At 54.8% G+C, this 20,413-nt stretch overlaps 1 protein-coding gene across 1 annotated transcript; it reads left to right on the top strand.

Moving 5' to 3' along the window:
* The first annotated feature begins 8,261 nt into the window (after positions 1-8,261).
* LOC105825535 (chymosin-like) lies at positions 8,262-19,961 on the top strand. Its single transcript, XM_012663376.1, has 9 exons — positions 8,262-8,323; positions 10,833-10,983; positions 11,918-12,035; positions 12,797-12,915; positions 15,726-15,925; positions 17,317-17,430; positions 18,224-18,368; positions 18,951-19,049; positions 19,824-19,961. Exons 1-9 carry the CDS (start codon positions 8,262-8,264, stop codon positions 19,959-19,961), a joined length of 1,146 nt encoding a protein of 381 aa, XP_012518830.1.
* Positions 19,962-20,413: the final 452 nt, after the last annotated feature.

Raw genomic sequence — 20,413 nt, 5'->3', positions numbered from 1 at the left:
TTTTTAAGGCAGAATAATATTCCATTGTGTATGTATGCACCATGTTTTGTTTATCCATTCCTCTGTGGGTGAACACTTGCTTCCGCCTTTTGGCTATTGTGAATAGAGCTACTGTGAACGTGGGCATACGAATCTCTCTTCGAGACCCTGCTTTCGATTCTTCTGTGTGTATGCCCAGAAGCGGAGTTGCTGAATCATTCCATAGTTCTATTTTTAATTTTTTGAGGAGCCGTCATACTGTTTTCCATGGCGGCAGGACCATTTTACATTCTCACCAGCAACGTACGACGGTTCCACTTTCTCCACATCCTTGCCAGCACTTATTTTCCCTCCCTCCCTCCTTCTTTTCCTCTTTTCTTCCCTTCCTTCCTTCCTTCCTTCCATAGCAGCCATCCTAATGTGTGTGAGGAGAAATCTCACTGTGGCTTTGATTTGTATTTCCCTAATAATTAGTGATGTTGAGCATATTTTCATATTTTTTTGCCATTTGCCTACCTTCTTTGGAGAAATCACTACTATTCAAGTCACTTGCTCATTTTAAAATCAGGCTATTTGTTTTTTTTGTTATTGAGATGTTGAAGTGCTTTACATATTCTGGATATTAGCCCTTATCAGATATATGATTTGCAAATGTTTTCTCCCATTCCACAGGCTGCCTTTTCACTCTGTTGATGTGTCCTTTGATGCACGAGAGTTTTACATTTTGACGTAGTTCAATTTATCTATTTTTTCCTTCGTTGCCTGTGCTTTTGGTGTCATACTCCAAGAAATCATTGCCGAATACAATATAATAGAGGTTTTTATTTTCATTTCTTTATTTTATATATTTTTAAAAAATATGGAACGCTTCATGAATTTGTGTGTCGTCCTTGCACAGGGGCCATGCTAATCCTCTCTGTATTGTTCCAATTTTAGTATGTGTGCTGCCGAAGCGAGCACTAATAGAGGTTTTAAAGGATAAATTTTTGATTAAGTCCTCCTCCCCAACTATTAAGTGATTCCTTACAACTGCATTTATAAAGCAAATCGTTCGCGATCTCAAGATGAGTGACGCAGTCATAACACCTCATTGTCCCGCAGTGGCCTCTTGTTCTGAGGTCCACCTTCATCACCTGTTTTAGGGCTGCTTGTCCAGTCACGATGGGTGCCATGCAGTGGTGGGGCCATGTGGTCGTGGGGCCACAGCTAGAAGGGGCCTGTTTTCTACCAGAGGAACTTACCGCCCCGTCCTTCCTCTCTCCCACTTCACTTTCCTCTTCTTTTCATGCCCTTACCTGAAAAATTGCCAGACATGAGGTTTCGGCCCTGTCTGCCAGCCCCGCGAATCTGCTTGCCTGTCTCCCCAGAGCAGGGCCCCCTGCTGCGTGAATAGCCACCTCTGTCCCTATGTAGTTTCCATCCTCTTCCTTCTGGATGTGTGGGATGGCATGTGTCAAATTTATAAACACAGTTTTGAAGAGGTCTTTGGATTATCTCAATCTTTAAAAGATTTTTATTTAGAAATAATTTCAAACTTACAGAAACAGTACAAAGAATTCCCAAATGTTGACACCTCAGCACATTTGCCATATCCTGTCTCCCCCATTCCCTCTCTCCCTTTGTCTCTCTCTGTATACATATACATATAATTTTAATTTTTTTTCCTGATCTTTTAGAAAGTAAGTCGCAGACCTAATACTCCTACTTCAGTATTTCCCAAGAATCAAGGACATTTTCTTGTAAATACTAAAATCGAAATCACTACAGATATCAAAATCAGGAAATTAACATCAATACAATGCAATTATCTAATCTAAAGACCCTATTTTGCCAATCGCCCTAAATTGTTTTGGATTCTCTGATGACATATGGGCAAGAGTGGGACAGAACTGCGGCCAGCGGCCGAGGAGGCCCAGGATGCTGGCACCCTGCCCTTCCTGTCTGCGGTGGTGTCTGGGAGGCTCTGCACTGCACCCTGGGTGGAGAGAGCAAAGCCTGCCCGGTCCCACCCAGCCGCTTCCCCTGCTTTCCACTCGCACCTCCTCTCCTTCTAGGCGTCTGTCCCCCATCTCTGAGGTGCCTGTGGGCAGGTACCTGTAGTGACAAAGCTCCAAGTGTCACCCTTAGCTGTGTGTTGTCACAGCCCGGAGCACTCATTCAGAAGTCGTGCTACCTGGGTCTAAATCCTGGGCCTGCCACTTGTTGGCTGTGTGATCTCGGGCTGATTACTTGACTGATCTGTGCTTCAGTTCCCTTAAAATAAGACAAGTAGTACCTCATTTATAGGATTGTGGTTGGCTATAGGAGTGGTCTCTAGTTGCCTGGGACCTGGCTCTGGGGTGACTCAGGGCTTGGTGTGTGAGAGTTTGGTAAAGGAGATGGTTGGGCGTGGGCTCTGAATTGGCTTGTTTATATATCAAAGACATGCTCACAGGGGAGTCCTTTGCCGTCTCTAGGAATTAGCTAGTCTTGGGAGGGGAAATAAGAAAATATAGTTGGTATACCAGCTTATTTCTGGACTAAGCTTCCTGCCCTCCCTGGCAGAATCAAGAGCTGTGCTCTCTTTGCACCCACAGCCCCTGCCCACGAGCCAGGTCAAGGACTCACGCACCGACTGTGCTTAGCTGTCTGCATGTCTGTGTGTCCGACCAGACTGTGAGTTCCTGGGGGCAGGTGAGAACCTTACTCATCTCTGCATGCTCAGCGCTTGCTCCAAGGGCCAAGTGACTCCTTGGCAAAGGGGAGGAGGTGTAGCTGCTGTGGGGGCCACAACCACTGAAAGTCCACATGTAGGTCTTCCGGGCACTTGTTTCCTGGTTTCAACCACTGGAGACCTCTTCTGGGAAGGAAGTTCAAGACCTGATTCTCTTACATCGTGTGTGTGTGTGTGTGTGTGTGTGTGTGTGTGTGTGTGTGTGTGTGTTTGTTGAGTGAATGTGGGAATGAATTTAACATTTATTGAGTGCCTATTGTAGGTCAGGCATTGTTCTAGGTGTTTAGAGTTAACGAGATAAGTAAGACAACATTCCTGCCCTTGAGTTCACTGTCAGGGGAAGGCGGATATGTCAGCCATCACGCAGTGAGATAAACACTGAGAACATCCATGACTGAGGAGCACACTGCTGGGGCAGAGTAGGTGGTTACGCTTGGGCTGGCTCACAGCAAGCGATTGTCTGCTTCCACCCTATAGGCAGTGAAGTGCAATCCTCAGCTTCCCGGCCTCTGCTGCGAAATGGAGTGGCGACGAATAAGGCCTGAGCGGAGGTCGCCTGGCACTGCTTCTTTCTGCTGCCCCTTCTTCCAGCACCGAGACTGGATGATGTTTGGTGTCGTGGCTGGCATTTGCAGCCATGAGGAAAAGGCCAAATATTGCAGTGGCGTCCACTGAGCCAATGCCATATACCTCTGGACTTCTTGTTTTGTGAGAGAAATAAACTGCTATTCATTTAAAACACTGTTGTCAGGTTTCTTTTATTTCCAGCCAAGCTCATTTCTGACTGTTCTCATAGGAGATGTAAGAAAAGGCTTCACACAGGATATATCTTTTGGGCAGGATCTTGAAGGAGATGCCCGGGTGGAAACGAGGGAGAAGGGCATTTGGGCAGAAGCAGAGCATAGTTGAAACACAGTGTGGGGAGAAGTTGTGCTACATTGAAAAGAATCAAAAAGTATCTGGGGTCTGACAAGATTCTCCAAGACAGAGAGGTGGTTTGGAGGGTGTTCCGATCTAGACGAAGCACTGTGCAAAGTGTGGAGACTGATGTGTGTGCTATAATTGAGGCGTGCACGTTTGTGCCTGGCTCCTGTTTGCAAGGCTGCAGAGATGAGGCCGGGAAGGTGGAAGGGGCCAGATCCCCAGTGGTTAGGAGCTTGGCCTGCAGCCTCTCTGCTGGTCAACCTGAGCCAGGCGTGGCCTGACAAGGTGTGAACGGCCAGCCTCTGTGCATCCGTCTGCGGGGTGGGGGGGGGTCTGCCCCTGCCCAGAGTCCTTCATAGCTGTGGGAAGTGCCTGTCTGCTTCCTCCCATCCCTCTGTCCCTTCCCATTCCGGACCTGGAATGGGCTTCACCAGCACTGTTTCTCATAACTGATAAAATACTGCCCTGTGTGCAGGGTAGGACTCACATCCTGCACCTTGTCCCAGGCAATTCCCTGATGCGCTGGGCAGAGATTTCCAGGGTTCAGGTTGCTTAACATAGAACAAATAAAGGTGCAGGTTTGGAGGCTGAGAGCTATTCTCACCCAAATGTTCCGCTGACTGTGGTGGGTGGACAGGACGTCACACCACTCACAGGGTCAATTTGGGAGGAGAAAGGGAGAGGGTGGGGACTTACAAATGTGCAGGACAGTCTTGCCAGGTCTTCACCCTCCTGGGGTCCCTCCCACTGGAGCCATTGCCTTTTCTCTGCCCTACAGTAAATGCCCCAGGGCCCCTCGATCTTTAGCCTCTGAGGCTTGTCAAGGCGGACATGATTCAGTTGTCTTTGCTGAATTGCAGGATTTCGGTGCACGGAGCGTCCTGTGATAGAATCGAAAGATGTGCAGAGAGTCAAGCAGACCCAAGTTTAAATTCCAGCTTCACTTGTTATTAGCTGAGTGACTTGGAAACTTTATTAAATGTTCTAAGCTCCTAGTTAAAGGAGCAAATGCATGGTGTTGGACACTAAGGAAGCATGCCATAAATGTTACAGATTTTTAGTGTGGCCCAATCACATTTTGAGAGACTTATTTATGCTTTTTAAGAAGTCTTTCCATTTTCTCCTGTCTCTTTTTCTCATTAAAGGAAAAGCCAGCTTTGCCTCTCTTTGCCTCAGGGGAGGTCTGGGCAGGGCAGAAAGCAGAAGGGACCTGCAGGGTTTTCAGGGCGTTGTTGTCTGAAGCCTAAGCCCGTAGGAGAACACAAGGCTCCTTGGAGGATGTACAAGGAAGAAGCAGGGGAGATGGCCAAGTCCCGAGTGGCAGGGACCCGGACCCTGCTCCAAGGTGGTGGCCCAGGGAGGTTGCAAGACCAGAGACGAGTGGCCGTGTGGCTTGTCTGGGGGAGTATGACCAAGGCAGCTTCCAGAGGTTGGGGTGGCCCAGGTGAGGCACAGAGACAACAGGGGCTGGGGCAAGGACAAGAAAGAACCCTGGGCCCAGCCCTGTGACTCGCACGCTGGAGAGTCACCTGGACCAAGCACGTCTGCCGGGTACAGCACAAAAATGACTAAGATTAATTTGCCCCCATCCTCAAAGGACAGGAACACACTGCAGAAATTCAATTGATTTATAGAAGAGGAAAAGAACTCCTGCTTTGTACACAACTGAGGTTCAGACCAGTGCCATGAGCGCGTAAATCCCACATTTCACAGATGAGGAAAGGAGACCGGAGAATGAAGTGACTCCTTTAAGGTCACACAACTGCAGTCGTCTATGGCCCGCATGTGTAGACGGCCTAACACGCGGCAGCACCTGACACCCTACTCTTTGATCCCCACACGACCCTCTCAGCATCACTGTCTCTCACTTATGGAAGAGGAAACTGAGGCACAGAGAAGTAAAGGAACTGGCTCAAGGTCATACTGCTGTGTAGCTGACCCAGGAGTTAAGCCCAGGGTGGCCACCCGTGCACTTCCCCAGGGACCGTGCTCCTCTGCCACCTGGCCCCTTGCAGCAGGAGGTGACATCTCTATGGATTTCCTCCTAAAGCACGTTTCACAGCAGGGTCACATATTAGAGCCAATCTGTTCCTCACCTGACCGTGGGCTCCCTGAGGGTAGAGATGACGGCAGCCATGTCTCTGTGTGTCCAGTGCAGGCACATAGAAGCCGCTTAAGAAATTGCCTTGAATGGGCTTTGTTGGGGCTTATATCTGAGTGGAGATCACAAGCTCGTGCTAAGGGGGGTGTCCCCGGGCCTTGAATTGTTGTAGTCACTTTTGTGGGTCAGTCCCCAGGCACAGTGAATCTTGATCAAGGAGAGTCATCCCCACCTGGCACCAGGTAACCAGTGATAAAATCTTACCGTGGCTTTTCTAAAAGGTTTTTGCAGTTCTTGGCCTGCCCCCGGTCGACAAGGTCTCCTAATGGTCTGTGCTCTCTGGGCAGGGCTCCTGACAGGGCACGCTTGAATGCTGTTAGAATGACCCCAGTCTTGTGAACAGACGCAGAGCAACCAGTGCTCAGGGATCTTTGGTTCCTGGCTGAGGTCACCCTTCGGTGGGACAGGAGGCTGAGTCTGACGTCTAGGGTCAGCACGCAGGAGAGTTTGCTGCTAGGTCAGCCTGGGCCACTGCGGACATGAAACTGAGCGGTGCAGCCCTCCCCACATCCCTCCCCCTCCTCCCTCCTGGTGGTGCTGACCCCAGAGGGTCCCAGCTCCAGATGCTGCAGACGGGGCCCACTGCACCTGGGCACAACTGTGGCCAGAGGTGAGGAGGAACGAGCCAGACCTGGCGTTGTAAACCGATGAAATTTCCAGGCCCTGCGGTGTAGTGTGCAGTGCGTGACGCCAGGAGTCTCAGGATAGTTTCAAGCTGTGTCTTCATTATGAGCAAGCCCGTTGACCAATCTGGGCGTCCAACTCCTCATCTGCAGGACATCATAGAGACCTCGCCTGCTGCTTCTCTCTCTGCTTCTCAAGGGTGGAGGCAAGGACATTCACTCATTTGCTTAACCAGACATTTCTTGGGCACCTATTATGTGTCGCGCTGGTGCTGGCATGCGTGAAGAAGCACTGCTTGGATGTGGGGACGTGGTACAGGGCATGCAGGCCTTGGCTTGGCAGGGCAGTGTCCACAGGGAAGAAAACAGAAAGCAAGCTGCAGCCCTCAGTGTTGATTTTGCTCTCCGTGTCCCTGGCTTCGGGGAGGGAGGGTGCCACCAAGGCAGCTGGATGTGCTTGTGCCACCTCCAGGGCATGAGAGCAGCAGTGTCCTGGCCTTCTGGGAACCTGGCCCTCAGCTTTGCGAGGGGACGTGGGTGGAGGGGGTGTTGCCCGTCACGGTAGGGATCCGATCTGGCCGTCTTTCTAACTTCTCTTACCAACACTCAGTTCTCCTGTCCGAGTCTGAGCCTGGCCTCCCGGGGCCCTTACAAGCCAAATGCATGAAACTTCAGAGTCTGTCCCTGTTGGCAGTGCCCCCACCCGCCCTGTCTTCCACTCCCCGCAGGCCTCCTCTCCACGTGGACACCCGTTCCGCAGGCGTCGGCTGCTGGCATGTGCTCTCCCGCGCTCCCGTGGGCCTGGAGCCCTTGCCTTCCTGTTTTGCCCCTTATTCTGACCAATTCCTGATTTCCCGGTATTTAGACTCCACCAACTTCATGGCTGGAGTCTTTTCCTTCTTGTCCTGAACCTTTCGGGCTGCAGCCATGAGAGAATGTCAGGCCTCTCGGGCCAGGGCTCTGGGAGCCTCCACTCCACGCGACCCTCTGTGCGTGTGCTTCTGGGGAGCTTCCCCTGCACCCCTGAGTGGGACTGACACTGACTGGCCTGACCTGTTCCCTGCCCTGTCACTGCCATGCTGCCCTCCTTCCCTGTGTGTGTGACACTTGTCTGCCTTTCCAGCTCAGCTCTGCCCAGTTCTTCCAGTGGCTAACGTGATCTGGCACTTAGCCCTCACCCTCTGCACACCCTTCTAGCATGGCGCCAAGGGCCCACGTCCCCAGGGGCATGAGCCTCAGGCCCCCTTCCTTCTTAGCCCCCGCCCTGTGGGATGCGGGGCACGCCTGCTCTGGGCTCTAAACCCCGAGCCCCACTCTTGGGGTGACAGATTGAACAAGCACTCTCTGCTTCAGGTGCCACTTTAGGATGGAGCCCCGCCCACCTTCCGGAAAACGGCGCTGGGGGAGATTTCTGGATAGGCGAGGCTGCAGCTTCCAGGGAGGTCAGGCCCGGGCAGGGCAGGCAGGTCGGGTAGCAGTTGGGTCTGTGGCGGACAGGCCTCTTGTAGAGCGTCAGGCGTACGTGAAACAAGTGTCTGGCGGCAGCCCCGGCTGTGCTGGCTCCAGAAGGGGCGTGGTTTGGAAGGGGAGATCGGATCAGAGAAGCCTATTGTTGACGTTTCTGGCCTGAAGACCGGGCAGCTGTACCCTTCAACTTTGAAGTCCCTGGAGCGGTGGAACTTGTGGTCCTCGTCTGCATGGGTCTTAGGTACTCCGGGTGCCATCTCACAATGTTTGTGGCGTGGCCTGAAGGCAGGGGCTGTCTCTGAAGTCTGGGCTCCCAGCCAGAGTGAACCCTGCTCCCTCTATAAAGGCCGCGGGGAACGGGCACTGGCTGGCACAGCGGCAGCCGTGGTGCGGAATGAGGTGCCCGGTGGTGCTCTTTGCAGTCCTTGCTCTCTCCCAGGGCAGTGAGATCGCCAGGTGAGTGTCAGCCCCCAGGGGAGGGGCAGGGCCGTTCATGCGTCCTCTCTGGGAGGCTCTGTCCCTGGTCTCCCAGCCATCATTCCCCTGGGCAGTCTCGCGAGGCAATGCTGCACGTTCCCAGGATGATGCCCCCCACGTTGAGACCTTTTCGTCTCAGTGTGCCCCTGCACTTCACGGTGTGGCAAAGAGACAGGTCACGCGGGCAGCCTGGGGACATTAGGGCAGGGCTTCTGGAGTCAGAGTGCCTGGGATTCGATCCCCAGCTCCATCACCAACTTAACTCTCTGTGCCTCAGTTTCCTCATCTGTTGTAAAATTAGGATAATAGTCGTACCCATTTCATGGGGATGTTATGAGGATTATATGAATCGATATTTGAAAATGCTTCGAACAGTGCCCGGCACACTGTAAGAGCGACATATACATTTGTTAAACAAAATAAAGTTCTCTGTTGTACCAAGTCCTTTGTGGGTGAAGGTCCCAGGTCCCCCTCCAAAAATCATAACTGATGTATCGAGCTGTTTGCTGGTAGGTACCAGGCACTTTACTCTTTGCTTACGCTGTTACTAATCCTCATGGGTTAGGTGGATATTAGTGTTTGTATTTTACTGATGAGAAAACTATTGTTTAAGGGTCCCTAGGGGGGTTTTTTGGGTTGCCCAGGCCCCTTGGTTGTTACCGGGGGGGCCGGGCTTTGGCCCCGGGGGGTTTGGGGTTTTGGCCTTGTTTTCCCTGGCGTTCCGGTTGCCGGTTTGGACCCTTTTCCGGCCTTGGGCCCGGGGCCTGGGTTCCTTCCCGGGGGAGGTTGGGGGGCTTTTGGGCGGCCAGGGTTTTTTGAAGGGGAGTTTTTTCCAGTTCCCGGTGGCCGGCGGCCCCAGCGCAGGGAGGCAGAGCTGGAGCTGAGACTCGTGGCGGCTGGAGGCTCCAGGGAGGGCCGCCCTTTTGGCTCGGCATGAGGTGGGGACCCCCTTCTGGCCGTGGCTGGCTTTCCTCTCTGAGGCCTTGTGCCGGGCAGGTCAGCTCAGCAGTCTCAGCTACGGCCCGTGGGAGTTTCCAGGCACGCAGCAGTGAGGTCCCGACCGATCAGACACCGCAGCTGGAGCCACGCAGAAAATATTTTACAGCACTGGACACGGGGACATAGGAAAGGGAGCCGTGGGCTTGATCTCAGGAGCTCAGTCCAGCCTCCTTCCTTTTGTGCCGATGTCCTTTTCCACCACCAGAGACAAAGTCCTTTATAAGTCAGGCTCCGGTCTAAGTCACAGGAGGGCTGGGCTGAGTATGGGAGCAGAGACCATGACTCACAGGCAGCCTGCTCCAGGCGGCCGTCTGGGGCGTGAACAGCACGAGGAAACCCACTCTCTTCGTGAGTCTTAAAACTGTTGCCATTTCACTGTTGTCAAAGCACCTTCGCATAGTCTCCAGCCATTCTTTAAACCGGCCCCGCCAAGAGGGACCACGTGATTCCTAGAGGTGGAAGGGGCCGTGGGAACCGCTAAACTACTTCAGCCTACAGGAGAGGAAGCTAAGACTCAGGGAGGTTGGGCCACCTCCTTGGTCAAGGAGAGTGGCTGGAAGGCAAGGGGTTAACTTATTTCACAGAGGAGGGAGTTCAGGCTGGGGGTAGGGGGTGCTTTGGGGAGCCTGCAAGGGGAGGTTGGGGACTTGGGGAGTCTCCAGGGGAAGGTCGGTGACTTGGGGAGCCTTCAAGGGGAAGGTCGGGGGGACTTGGGGAGCCTCCAACGGGGAGGTTGGGGACTTGGGGAGCCTCCTAAGTTGCCCCAGACAGGGTGGAGCCAGGTGTAAACCAGCTTCTGTTGTTCCACTCTTGACCTCTGCCTGTTGATCTGCCTCCATCATCCAATACCTAAGCTTGACCAGGAGGCCCCTGGGAAGCTCTCTGAAGAATTTCTGCCCATTTTAGGGAAAAAGCTACCCAGACAGTGGAGCAAAGGGTTAGCAAAGGGTGGGATCATTGTCATGGCATTAGCCAGAGTGTGGGAGACTTCGTTTTGCCCTCCAGGCTGCGGGCTCCTGCGGGTAGAGACTGCATCGTTTTCTCCATTGTGTCCCCAGCGTCCTGTACAGTGTCTGGCACATAGTAGGTACACAGCAAGAATCTGGTGACTGAACGAATGGCAATGTGCTTAGTGTGTTTCAAACTATGGGTTGCAAAGCTCATTAACATTTTGTAAAATGCATCTGGAGGGTTTCTACCAGCATCAAAAAAAGAAAAGGAATAGAAAACATCAGAGCACATCGCACTCTGTCAGGATAGGCACCGATTTGAGAATTGATGTAAAATACATTTCTTACCTTGGGTTATGATAAAAAGAAATGTTTGAAAGTCATTGGCTGAGGATCAGTGGGATACTGACCAGAAGGCTGGGCTGGGAGGAGCAGTGCGGGGAGTGGCTTATGGAGCCCAGAGGCTGTGGCACCTCTTGGAGGCTGGGCAGCCTAGGAGAGACACCCACGCTCATCACGAATTCTGCCCGTCTCCTCAGGATCCCTCTGCACAAAGGGAAGTCGCTGAGGAGGGCCCTGGAGGAGCGTGGGCTCCTGGGGGACTTTCTGAGGGAACACCAGTATGCGATCAGACGGAAGTATTCCAGCTTTGGGGAGGTGGCCAGCGAGTCTCTGACCAGCTACCTGGATGTGAGTGACTCTGCCAGCCTTTCCACTCAGCCCCGCCCCCCACGGGGTTTCCCTCTTTCAGGAATCTTGGCGCCTGTGGGTTGGGGAGGCCATCTCCCTGCCCTCAGTAAGCTCCAGCAGAGCCAGGAGAGCCAGCAAAGGCCACTGTGGGGCGGGTGTGAGCTCAGGCGACCTTCCTCACACAGCATCCCTCGGGGGTGCATGATCTGCTGCCAGATCCAACGTCACACCTGCCCTTCCCAGCCCAGGGAGACCATGTCTTAGTCTAGGCTCAGCAGGGATGGGGACCGCTGGGGCCAGTCGGTAGCCATCCAGAGCATGGTGCCATCTTCCTCTTCCCCCCACCCAGGGCCCAGGCAGGAATGTCCCTTGTGCTCTCTTCCTTTCTGGAGCGTGTCTTTCTCTCATCTGTCACTCTTGACGGTAAACAACCAGCCTTTTCTCTCTTCTGTGCTCTCATTTTCTTATCTAGGTCATCTTCGCCTCCCACCCCCAGCTCTGACAGCAGGGAGAGCCGTTGGGAGGCAGGTGTGGCAGGGACGACTTGGCTGGGGACTTGGGGCCCTGCACGTAGCTGATGCCCAGCCTCTCTGTCCAGTTCTTCCTGCCCTGGCCGGCCCAGTCTCCCTCCCAGGCTGGATTTATGTTTTGGGCCAAGGTCTGCTTCTGAGGCTGATTCCAGCACTGGCTGTAGGGCTCGTGGGAGGATCAGGCCAAGCTTGGCTGGTGGCGGGACGCTGGGGGAGGGGTGCTGGAGAAGAAGAGCCCTCCCCAGTATCCTCCTTCTGTTTCCTCCCCCTCCCCGTCCCGGGTCTCTGCACAGGAAGCACAGGGTCTCCAAAGCTGCCCACGCTCCACTCCACGCCCAGCATCAACCTTCCCCTCCCTCCCTCTCTGTCCCATCTGCCTTTGACCCGGTGCTGTCTGTCCTCAGAGCGAGTACTTCGGGAAGGTCTCCATTGGGACCCCGCCCCAGGAATTCACCGTGGTGTTTGACACGGGCTCCTCGGACCTCTGGGTGCCCTCCATCTACTGCACCAGCAATGCCTGCCGTGAGCGACCTCCCCCTTCCGCCCCACCTGCCACGCTCGGTCAGGGTGGCAGGACAGTAGACTTTGACCTTCCCGGCCTCCTGGTTGTGCCCCATCTCTTCACTTGACCTCCCAAATGGCCACAGACTGGGACGCTTTGAAAATCACGGGTCTAAGCTAAAAATTAGGGAATGCCAGTTTCTTGGTTTTTTTTTTTTTAGTCTCTACTGGGAACCAAGGCAAGCTACTTACCCGCCTGGGTCCTCAGTTTTCCTTTCAATAAAATGGGGCTATGACATGCCAGTGTGAGCTGGGAGAATAAAGTGAGAGAGTCTATTGCTAACGATGAGTAAACACTGAACTTGTGTTAATCATTTATTTTTCCAGCAATCCTGGGAGGGTGGTGCTCTTATTATCCCCATTTTACAGATGAAGAAACCAAGGTATGGAGAGGAAAAGGGACTCGGCTGAGATTACTCAGCTGGTAAAAGTAAAATATCCATGAAAACCACAGGGAGGTCTTTTTCCTTTCTGTTTTTGTTTGGAAACGACCCAGGCAGCAGTGGGTGCCAATGAGCTGGGTTGAGCAGCAAAGAATAATTTTCTTTATTAGACTGTGGGACTAAGAGCGTAGAGAGAATGGGCTGCTTATTTTCTGCAGTGAGAACAGCCAGTATCCAGATGATACTCTTTCAAGGCCTGGTGAGGGTTTAAGCCCTGGCTGTCTCCGTGGGTGGCGAGAAGATGCTAAGAGCCCTGCTAACCCCTGGTCTGTGTTTTAGAAAACCACCACCGCTTTGACCCGTCCAAGTCCCGCACCTTCCAGATGCTGAGCAAGTCCCTGTCCATCCGGGATGGCCTGGGCAGCATGCAGGGCTTTCTGGGCTACGACACTGTCACCGTAAGTGGGCTGCGGGCCAGCCAGTGCTCACCTCGCCTTTCCCGCCAGCGGCTTTCCCGCCACGCAGACACCCGGCTCTGGTGGGCTGCACCCGCAGCTGGCGTGCGGAGCCCTGTGCCCTGCCCACCCAGGGGGCTCCGTGGGTGAGGACTCCGAGAGGGATTTTAGCCAACAGCCAGCTGTGGGTTGTCTCTTCCTCCCTCCTCTCCTTCCCGTGTCAGTGCTCAGAGGCCCAACATGAGAGTCTCTGCCAGGTCCGGGTTCCCACCTCCCGGACCCTTTTTCACGTGTCCTTGCCATAGTTAGTTCAGAATTATGAGCTTGTGCCAGCAGCGAGCTCTTCAGTGTCCTGTATGTGATCTTATTTTAAAATTTCATTCTTCCGACAGCCCTTTGAGGAAGGTATTTTTATTCCCATTGTTCAGATGAGAAAACTGAGGCTCAGAGAAGTTGAAAACTTGCCTGAAGTCACGCAGTGGGTGCCTGTAGGTGCTAGGCGCCAGACTGCATCTCTGGCTCTCTGAGTAGTGCTCTCAGCTAGACCTCACTCTCTGTAAGTCAGAGCGGCATCTGGGCCTCCCCCTTCCCCTCGCCTCCTTTTGGCCTCGGAGTACCTGATACAGTGGTGGGAACTTAGTAAGTGCCCAGTGCTTGTTAGTGTCTTTCTTTCCTTCCTCATACGTCATCCAGGATTAAATACTGAGCAATATCACTCTGCGTTTATCACCTTGATCTCCCTAGGGTTCTTCCTTGGGTCTGGCTGAAGTCTCTTTTGCTTTGAGTCCAGCAGGGCACAGCCCTTCTCTGCTGACAGCATTTTCCCCAGCCCGTTCCTTGGCTGGGCGGGTGCTCAGGCCTCCCCAAGAGTTGGCACCAGACAGCAGTGGCCTCAGGGCCTCTTGCTGAGGTGGTCCAGCCATCAGGCCTCTAGAAGGCTAATTCCCCTGCCCGGGACCAACTTCCTCTGCTGTCGGGAGCCATTTGCTTTCATTTTTGCTATTTTGGGCACATTTGCACTGGAGACATGGCCCTGTGCTGGCAACCTCAGCTGTGCTGTGTTGGGCTGCTTTTACTCATTCCCTTGGGCAGGGGTCGGGGAGAAAGCCCTGGGGTCAGCCCCCCAGCAGTCTCACATGGGAGAGGGCGGGGTGTGGGATGGCACGTGTTGGGAAGCCCTCGGCTGGTTTGGCAGCTGGCCTCACCCAGGCCCCACTCTCTGCTTGTCTGGACCAGAGCTGGCTGGTTTCAGAGTGGGGACCAAATGGGGAGGTCATCCCAGCCCCCTGTTTCCAGCAGGAAAGTTTCGGGGGGCAGGAGGAAAGGGTGAAGTCCAGTAGGCTAGCCTAGGGCCTGGCTCCAATGACGGGGTGGTGCTGGGGCTGGAACAGGGGAGGGGCTGTCACCAGAGCCACGGGGAAGGGGGCTCTGAGCGCAGTTGTGGGAGATGCTGAGCTCTACTCAATCCAGGGTCTCCTCCCATCCAGGAGCTCCCTGAGGAGGGAGGGGGTGCTGGGTGCTAAACTGAGTGGGGAGAGGCCCCACCGCACTGGGCTATGGTCAGGAGCAGGGCTCTGGGGCGGATGCGGCAAGTTTTTCTCTATAGAGCAGGGTGACTTTGGGCAAGCCTCAATTTCCTCATCTGTGGAATGGACATAATAATACTTATCTCAGAGCATTGTGGTAAGGAATAAACACACTAATCGTGTATTACTTGTTCGTCATTTCATTCCCCATGCCCCGCCTGTCCGCGAATCCTGTTGACCCTCCCTCCCAGGCCACTGAGGGTCTGCCCACTTTGTAGCCCTCGTCCTTGGTTCCGCCTCCATTGCCTCCCATCTGGATGACTGGAACAGCCTCCCAGTGGGCTCCCTGCTCCTACCACGTCCTGTCACCACCTGACACAGCGGCCAGAGGGATCCTTTAAAAAGTCCTGTCATGCCCTCCTTTGCTGGAAATCTTTCTGTGGCTCCTGCTTGGACTGAATAAGAGGCCTTAGCCCAGCCTGCAAGGCCCCACGTGACCCCCTGCCCTCCTCTGCCCCACCCCCTGCCTCCTCTGCTGTTCCCCTGACCCCACACCCTGCTAGGACAGGCCACCTGCAGCACCCACCTGGGCCTGCACCGCACTCCCCAGACTCCGATGGCTCCTCCCTTCTCCCCAGGCTGCCGATGTCACTATCCGTGAGGCCTCTCTCACCACCCTGTTGCCCTCACCCTGCGCTGTTTTTCTTCAGAGCGCTTGTTGCCATCTGACGTGTTCTACGTTACTTCTTTTACAACTTACTTTCTGTCTCCCCCACTGGAATGTAAGTTCCTGTAGGGCAGGCGCTTCCTTTTGCCTGTTGCTTCGCCCCCAGGGCCTAGCACCCGGTGCCCGGGAGGCCCTCCACCTGATTCTTGATGGAAGGATAGCACGAATCCACTTACTTGTTCCGCAAATGCCTGTCGGGTCTGAGTCTGGGAACCGAGGCAGAGGGCCTCGGAGCATCCCTGGTCCTCCCTCCTTGTTTGGGCTCGTCCCCAGCTTTTGCACAACGAGCACCACGTCTGTGCCCAACACTGTGTCCTCCCTTCCCCTCCTCCCTGGCCTCGTCAGACCAAGTCCTCAAAACCGCAGCACTGACTGCCGGGAAAGGAGAGTTTTTTTTGTCTTAAGCTCAAAGAACTGCGTTGCCTATAAGGGGGAAGGAGGGCTAGCGAAGATGAGACTCTGATACTGGCTCTTGACTCGGGACTCGTGGCCCCCACCCTGGGACTTTTCCGTCTCTGGCTGTGGGGGCTCCCAGTGGAGTCATTATGACTGTCTTGCAGGTCTCCACCATTGTGGACACCCACCAGACCGTGGGCCTGCGCACCCAGGAACCTGGCTTCATCTTCACCTACTCCGAGTTTGACGGGATCCTGGGGCTCGCATACCCCTCTCTTGCCTCCGACTACTTCATGCCCGTGTTCGACACCATGATGAACAGATACCTGGTGGCCCATGACCTGTTCTCAGTTTACATAAGCAGGTAGGAGCTGTGCCCAGCCAGGGCCTGGCTTGGATGCCCTGGTAAGGACTGTTGGCTGAGGAGAGTGTCCACCCCTTGGGGACACTGCCACTCAAGGGTAGTTGCCAGCATGCAAGCAAACCTCCTTGTTTCCAGGCACTTCGAACTTCTTGTCCAAGGGCCCCAAATATAGTCATCGATACAGCCAGAGCTCACGGGGCCAAAATTTGACTTTCATTTCTGGCATGTAGAAAACAAAGCCTGATCTCATCTCCTCTGTGTAAGGACTTTTAGCTTCTTTTTTTCCAAAGTGACAAGGCCCCAATAACTATTTGTTGCTATCATTGAGATCCACAGACTTTTAGCACCGATTTCAGGAGTCTAACCTTTTCCTTTCACCAGGGAGGAAACTGAGGACTGGGGTGGGGCCAGAGCGGGTAGGGGTGGGTGATGAGGGTTGAGGGGGAAGGGACCACCTCCAGGAGAAGGGGCCGAGGCTGATCCGTGCATTTACTCACTCAGTGGCCATTCACCGGGCCCTTGCTGTGGGCAGGGCCGTGCAGAGGTGGGCACAGATGGCAAGTAAGACAAACTGGGAGTTAGTGATTTAGCGGGGAACGGATAGCACACAACACACAGTTGTAATCAGAGAGTTGTGATGAGGGTGCTGCAGGGCGATTTGGGGGTGTCAGAGGCTTGCGACAATGGGGAAGCCCACGCTGACGGAGGGTGGCCAGCGCGGGCTTCCCTGAGGGAGGAGTGGGGGCATCCAGGTGAGACAGAGGGACAGCGCAGTGCATTCTAGGCCATGGGGACAGTGTGTACTAGCGCCTGGGGGTGGAATGGGGCCTGATGAGTTCCGGGAACGAGGAGCAGCAGCGTGGGAAGCAGGTAAGGTACGGCGTGCAGGTGTCTCTCAGCCATGCATGAGACGCTGCTCCGGAAGGAACCGAGGGACTTTGGGCTTAGGTGGTTTTAATCCCAAGTGTGGGACCCTGTTGGAGACCCCCTGACCTACTGGGGGCAGAAAGCCCTGGGTGGTGGGTGTGGGGAGCGGGGGCAAGGGAGACAGCTGGGAACACCTAAGGGTGGCCAGGGCAGAGCCTGGCTGTCCTGGGACCTGTGTGTGGGCCGTTTCCTCCCCTCACACAGTGACAGCTGAGCTCTGGGCTCTGGGTGCTGCCAAGCCCAGGGTGGGGGTGAGGGCCACAGCGCTCAGGAAAAAGGTCGCTGCTACCCATGCCAGAGGGAAGCCCCGCTGGAGAGGGGGGAAGGGGGAGGCTGGGGAGAGGGGAAGGGGGAGGCTGGGAAAGCTCGTCTAAAGCCTTCAGAGGTGGTGGTGGGCTGGGTCTCAATGGCATGTGCCCCGGGGTGGGTCTTCGCTGAAGCAGTGAGCCTTGTCTTGGTTTCAGGAATGACCAGGGGAGCACGCTCACGCTGGGGGCCATCAACCCGTTCTACTACGCAGGCAGCCTGCACTGGGTGCCCGTGACCAGGCAGGCATACTGGCAGTTCACCGTGAACAGGTGGGTGGGCGCAGCTCTGTGTGGGCCCAGCTTGAGGCCGGCTCCAGGTGTGGGAACATGAGGACCTGGTGTCAGGCCCCCGGGCTCGGAGAAGGACTGTGGCACAGTGGCTTGTAAGACTATCCCTCAGAATCTAAACTAGACACTTCCGAGGCTGTGACCTTTGTCAGTGATAATGCTCGCGGTCACCTCCGCTTTATTAACAAGCGAGCTGCAGTGGCGGGGCACTCGCTGCCTGCTGGGCCAGGTGCCGAGCGATCACCTGACCGCCTCCCTTATTCCTCACTAAAACCCACGAAGTGGGTGCCATTATCACCTCCATTTGAGAATTTACCAGCGTCAGGTTTGAGCCTCACAGCCCTGCCTTGCGGAAGTCAAGGAAGGGGTTTAGTGCACCCGTTTTGTAGACGACACCCTGAGTAGGCAAAGGTTGGATACTTTGCCTGAGACATTCAGTGAGCAAATGGCAGAAGGAAAACTTGAAACAGATCTCAGGCAAGTAGTACAGTACTCGTTCTACCCTTAATTCATGTGAATTTGCTGTTTTATTGTAGTTTCTGTCCCACAAAAGGTGGAATGTCCTCAATTTAGCCACTACGTTGGGAGAAAATGGCTTTAGATCTTTTCTCTGGGCTCAGAGAGTTTTGGGGGCTCCAGGAAAGAACCCAAGGGAGGGGCTGTGGGAGTGGTTGGGGCTTTCCTCCCAGCCTGGGGATCCTGGCAGGGGAGAGTAGGAAGGACCGGGGTGGGGGGGGCTGGATGTTCCTCGAGCCATCCTGTTTGCCCTCTGCAGTGTCACCATCCATGGTGTCACGGTGGCCTGTGACAACAGCTGTCAGGCCATCCTGGACACGGGTACCTCCTTGCTGGTTGGGCCCAGCAGTGACATCCTCAACATCCAGAAGGCCATTGGAGCCACAGAGGGCCAGTATGGCCTGGTAAGGCCAGACCCTCACCCCCACCTTCCAAGACCCCCTCAAAGTGGGGGACCCTTTGACATGGAAGAAATGATATAGGGGAAAGGCGAGGGGGCATTTCCTAGCGGATGTTGGGCTTTGGCTTCGGCCTGTCAATGCTGCTGGAGCTCCCTCGCCTCATGCAGCTGCCACAGTCTGACCTCCTGGTCCTCCGGGAGGGCCATGCCTTCCCGGCATGTGGCCTTCGCTGTGCCCCCGTGTCCCTCCTCCACCATGAGTCCATCCCTCTTCCTTCCCAGCAGCTAAGTGCTCCCGACGTCCTTGCTCTGGCTGCACCTGGGGGTGGGGGAGACATGGAGGTGAACCCCTGTGTCCCAAGCTGGGGTCTCTCCCTGAGTTGACTGACAGCTCGTCCCCCTCAGTGTGACTCTTTCGAGAACCATATCTTGGGACCAAAAGACAAGAGCCCTCTGAGGAGGTGGGTCTTCACACCTCACGGCCCATGGGGCGCAGGGGAAGGGGTCCTGTGCCGTCAGGACCAGGTGCCTCTTCCAGCCAGATGACACCCTCACCTCCTCTAAGGGACCTCCCTTGGTTCTTTAGTTTGACATCGACTGCGCAAGCCTGAGTAGCATGCCCACGGTTGTCTTTGAGATCCACCACAAAGAGTTCCCATTGCCACCCACTGCCTACACCAGCCAGGTATGTCTGGGGGGAGGTCCTGGGCCCCTCCTGTGCCCCTCCTCCCCCTCCCTCCCCAGCTGGGGCCCAAGTTCGTGAAGTGGGTGACAAGAGGTGGCATGGACTCCATAGCGAACGGAGGGACATTCCTTTAGACTGACTGGCTCTTCTGAGTGGGGCCATGTTGTCCTTGGGCCTCATTTGTGGCCACTACAGCCTCATGCTAGGAGAAATGGGGACCAGGAAGGACAGCCCACCCTGGCTTGTGGCGGTGTAGATCTGCAGCTCTCTGTGAGAACCTCCATCCACTGCTCAATTTTCTAAGCCCAGGGGCCTAGAGCTCTGTCCAGGGTTTTCTTAGCTAACCTGGCTTTGTGGGGACTCAACTCTTGTCCCCACTGACCCGCTGGCCTCAGCTTTGACCTAACTCTGAGCTCCCCAAGCTGGGGAGGCAGCCTGCCTCAGTCCCCAGGCCTGCTCTGGCCGGTCATCAGGGGAGCAGGTGCTGAGATCAGAGGAGGGGCTGGGGAGGGCAGTGACGGGGAGGGGTCCAGGGCTGGATCTCCAGGGCCCCACCTGGTGATCTTGGGTCCAGTCATTTTATTTTTTGAATCTCAATTTCTTCATCTGTTGAATGAGATGAATCTGATAATTGTTTGCTTCCCCGGGAAAGTGATTTCAAGGATAAAATGAAATAGCAGAGGACAGTAATTGTGGGGTGGAGCGTAAAACATCCGTCTTTAGGTGCAGCGAATGGAGCTGGGACCCGCTTCACCTCAGCCTTGCCTTTCCCAGGACCAAGGCTCCTGCTCCAGCGGTTTCCAGGGTGATGATCATTCCCAGCAGTGGATCCTGGGGGATGTCTTCATCCGGGAGTACTACAGCGTCTTTGACAGGGCCAACAACCGCGTGGGACTGGCTAAGGCTGTCTGACCACACCACTGACCACGCACTGTGCTGTCCTCAAGCACACGCACACACACAGACACGCACACACACACAATGCGCACACAGATCAGGGTTTCAGGCACGTGGTTCCCAATAAACACCACACTTCTGCAAAGCCTGCCTTCCCTTGTCATCACCGGGGCCGAAGCCCTGCACCATTATGGGGATGGGCTGTGACTGCCAGGTGGTGTGCGGGCAGAGCAGGGGCTGCACGGGTCGGGGAGGGCTGAGGATGCAGTTGGTGGGTGGAGGCTTCCTCCAGGGCAATGGCTATCTCAAGCTGAGGACAGGGAAGACCAAGGCATGGCTTGCCTGCCTATCCTCCCACTCTGGGTCTTTCTGGGAAAAGGCACGGGAGGGGAGACCTCTGCAGGAAAGACTCGTTTGGACCTGTGGATGAGCGTCGAGGGCTTGGTGGTGTGAGCCTGAGTAGAACC

The sequence above is a fragment of the Propithecus coquereli genome, unplaced genomic scaffold, assembly GCF_000956105.1.
Source record: "Propithecus coquereli isolate 6110/MARCELLA unplaced genomic scaffold, Pcoq_1.0 Scaffold802, whole genome shotgun sequence".
Lineage (NCBI taxonomy): Eukaryota > Metazoa > Chordata > Mammalia > Primates > Indriidae > Propithecus > Propithecus coquereli.
The sequence above is the reverse complement of the archived record's forward strand: the minus strand, read 5'-3'. Positions and strand labels throughout refer to the sequence as shown.